Raw genomic sequence first — 3,766 nt, forward strand, 5'->3', positions numbered from 1 at the left:
GTGTGTGTGTGTGTGTGTGTGTGTGTGTGTGTGTGTGTGTGTGTGTGTGTGTGTATGCCACTAGGTAGTTGACAGGTCAATAGAAAATGCAAAGTGGACAAACTTACTTGAGGATAGTTTAAAATTTCCTTCATTACATCTAGACGTACAAGACCAACTTGTTGCCCATCGACAACAAATGCTCTGTATTCTCCTGTATGAAAACCTAAGAAACAAAAGCATATACATAATAATACTCAAATGAAATATTATAATTCACATTAATGACTATAGCTCTCATATACAACAACACATAGAGATCATACAGAATAGTCACTAAGTAACATTTTCCTTTAGAAGTAGTATGCATAAGACAATATACAATAAATTTATAGGCATTTCACAGTTCTGTTATCCGAATATAGGAATCAGTTAATCGGATCTATTCGGAAATATGCGCGACACGTCTAAATCTCTCGCCGAACAATGGTCTTTCATCTCTAAAGGGAATGTCGATTGTATCTGTCTTGACAAAAAAAGTTCAGGACTGTTCGAGAACCGCTGCTTTTCGGGAGAGGCACGTAACAAGCGACGATAACAAGAGAAACGGGAGGAGCACACGCGACTCGCCGTTAATTGCGCCGTACATTTCCTCGAAATTTGACTCGTCACTTCGAATGGAAACGTCAAAGGAAGTGTATATCTTGTCATACAACACTCGAAATCAATATTTTCGGCGGTTCGTACGGATGGTAGCCGTGCGTTCCTATCTATCATACGACCAGCAGACGTGTCAATTGAGACGATACGGAATAGTGTGAGCACGGCTCGCCGCTTTCACTTACCTGACAGGTAGAAGCAATTGAATTTGTTGGCGAGTTTCATTAGACGTGACATCGGCTTCTTGTCGCTAACCGCCATGATGTTACGCCGTTATCAGCCAGCTGCGACGGAAAATCCTAGCATCGAGCATAATATATGTCAGACAGGAGCCAGAGACGGGATTTCTGCGCATACGGCGTCCCGCGGACCGAAGCGTGACGACGAACTGCAATTGGCCGATTGGTTTCCATGCTCACACGGCTGACCAATCGGCGACACTACCCGGCTAACACGCTAGTTGCGTTACCAGGCGCGCCGCTGTCATTGTCGGTCACCGCGATGCCAATAAGGACAACGTCACGTGATACGAGAAAATAGAAAGTGAAATTCGATTGGAATAAAAAGTGGATGTGTCTCGTTATTCGGCGAATTGCAAATTTGTAGATTGTTCGATTAGTTATCCGATGGAATACATAATTCCAAAGTGTAATCCACTTTTAATCATTCTCAATGCAAATAAACATGAAGTCACTGACGAGAATTAAATGCCAACGGTCTGAGCGAGAGTTCACATGATTGTCAATATTTTGGGTGGCCTATACATGTATCTAAGTAATTGTGTCGAATGGCAGTCGGTAATGTCAGCACTCTGCGATTATCCACGGGTTTCATGACAGTCACGAAATTTTACCAGAGGTCGACGATAGTCTCTATGGTACTTCATCGTTGGTAACAGCAGAGAGAAGCATGAGAGTGGCTACTAACCTGATCTCAAGGGCTAGAGCTAGGCGCATTTTCGAGGCGCCATCTAAGAAAGTGTGCCTTTACTACGTTCGTTAGGCGTATTTTCGCGATGGTAACGGTAAAATGTGTCTGGTTCGTGCCTGTTGTACTTCCGTACAATGATAATAAGTTAGAGAAAGACAGACGTCCAATCGCTCTATTCTTGTCTTACCATTGATGAGCGGACTGCGCGACGTAGGCACGAAGTAAGGCGCGACGTAGGCGCGACGTAAGCGAGCTGGCAGCGATATTATCGTAAAACTAGATCATCGGCAGCTCTCGATGTGCTCGTCTCGACGGTTGAGAGTGTCATGGCGTGACGCTCGAGCACGTGCTCGCGCATATATGTGATATGACCCGGGCGCGCGCTCTCCTCAGTCAACGACATGAGCGAGACGTTACGACAGTTCGTTTATCTAGCCTTTGTGGAGTAGAGTTTTTGTTAGAGTCGTTGTCGAGGTATTGTTATTACCGAATATTCGATCATCACTATTTCGTTATTTACTCGGATATTATCACACGATTATCGAGCAGATATTATTATCACTATCATTTAATATTCGAGTATTATTATTTCTTTATTCGTTTATTATTTAATTTATTCGGTTATTATTTAATTATTGCTATTACGCATAGGAAAGTCATTCGGGCATGTCGTTTCGACAATTTATCTCGTCTTTGTTTAGCTATTATCATCGTTGCCTAGTTATTGTTATTTATTGTTATTATCGATTATTCGATCATTACTATTTCCTTATTATCCGCTCGCGGCTATTATCATACGATTGTCGATCAGATATTATTATAATTATTATAGAAAAGTAATAATATTCGAATAATAAATGGTAGTGATAATAATATCTGATCGACAACCGTACAATAATAACTAAATTACGATATCGAATGATCGGTAATAACAATGAATAATAATAACTGGGCAACACAATAATAACTGAACAAAGACGAGGTAAAGAAATCGTAACGGCACGCCCGAGTTGCTTTCCTACGCGTAATAGCAATAATTAAATAATAACCGCATAAATTATATAAGAACCGAATAAAGAAGTAATAATATTCGAATATTAAATGGTAGTGATAATAATATCTGCTTGACAATCGTATGATAATATCCGCGAGTGGATAATAACGAAATAATGATGATCGAATAATCGGTAATAACAATATCTAGGCAAAGGCTCTCAAAAAACTCAAGACTCCATAAAGGCTAGTTTAAGAGTCGGAGAGAAAAGTATATCGGAAGCAGGAGTTTGCTGGGCCGGGATTCAAACTCGGGTCTTTCGCTTGCCGGGCGATTGTTCTATACCACTGAGCTACCCATGCTCTCGCTCCAACACACTCTCTCTCTTGTCTTCTTAGGCTGATATTTCACGTGTCGTACAAGTTTTTTGGAAGTTCATTGGTTGATGAACAGAGAACTTAGAAATACTCTATTCGCCAACTAATAAACGTATCCGTACGTATCCGTACGACACGTGAAATAGCACCCTTATATTGTTGTTATTGTCAAGATGCCGCGTGTTACCTCAGTTTGGTTTTTACATTCTACACTAGGTAAACATACCGTCGTAACGGTCCGCTCGTGCCGCTGACTGAGCGGCGCTTAGGGGGGCGCGCGGCCGGATCATATAACTCACGTGCGCGAGCACGTGTTCGGCGTCACGCCATAACACTCTCAACCGTCGAGACGAGTACATCGGGAACTGCCACGTTATTTTCTAAATTATTTTGCGCCGATTTTTAATATCACATTTATTCGAAGTTATTAGGTGGTAAACTTGGTTCCTGCGGTTTTTTTGTTTAAAAAAACTCATTTATTTCGACATCAAAAGCAAAAAATACATTAATTGAAGTATTTTCCCTCGCTAGCTATACATTTTTCCCATCTTTCGGGCAACGCGTAGATTCCGCGACGATAGAACGATTGGTCTTTTGATGCAATCCATTCGTCGATCCATTTTCGCACATCCTCGTAATTTCTGAAGTGTGTATCCACCAAGCCGTGCTGCATCGACCGGAACAAGTAATAGTCCGAAGGAGCTAAGTCTGGTGAATACGCTGGGTGCGGGAGAACTTCCCACTCGAGCTGCATCAGTGTTTCTTTGACGGCTTTGGCAACGTGTGGTCGAGCGTTGTCGTGCAAAAGCATGACTTTACGTCGATT

General features: G+C 41.8%; 1 protein-coding gene across 1 annotated transcript in view; it reads right to left on the reverse strand.

Moving 5' to 3' along the window:
• LOC116845722 overlaps positions 1–958 on the reverse strand; it is a 16,165-nt gene extending 15,207 nt beyond the window's left edge. The window contains exons 1-2 of the mRNA XM_032818762.1: positions 825–958; positions 108–205 (exon numbers count right to left, since the gene is read on the reverse strand). Of these exons, the coding sequence (XP_032674653.1) occupies positions 108–205; positions 825–900 (174 nt within the window). The 5' untranslated portion in view covers positions 901–958. The remainder of the gene's footprint in view (positions 1–107; positions 206–824) is intronic.
• Positions 959–3,766: the final 2,808 nt, after the last annotated feature.

The sequence above is a fragment of the Odontomachus brunneus genome, unplaced genomic scaffold (assembly GCF_010583005.1).
Source record: "Odontomachus brunneus isolate Ranch 3 - 2012 unplaced genomic scaffold, Obru_v1 Obru_scaffold_057, whole genome shotgun sequence".
In the NCBI taxonomy this organism is placed as follows: domain Eukaryota; kingdom Metazoa; phylum Arthropoda; class Insecta; order Hymenoptera; family Formicidae; genus Odontomachus; species Odontomachus brunneus.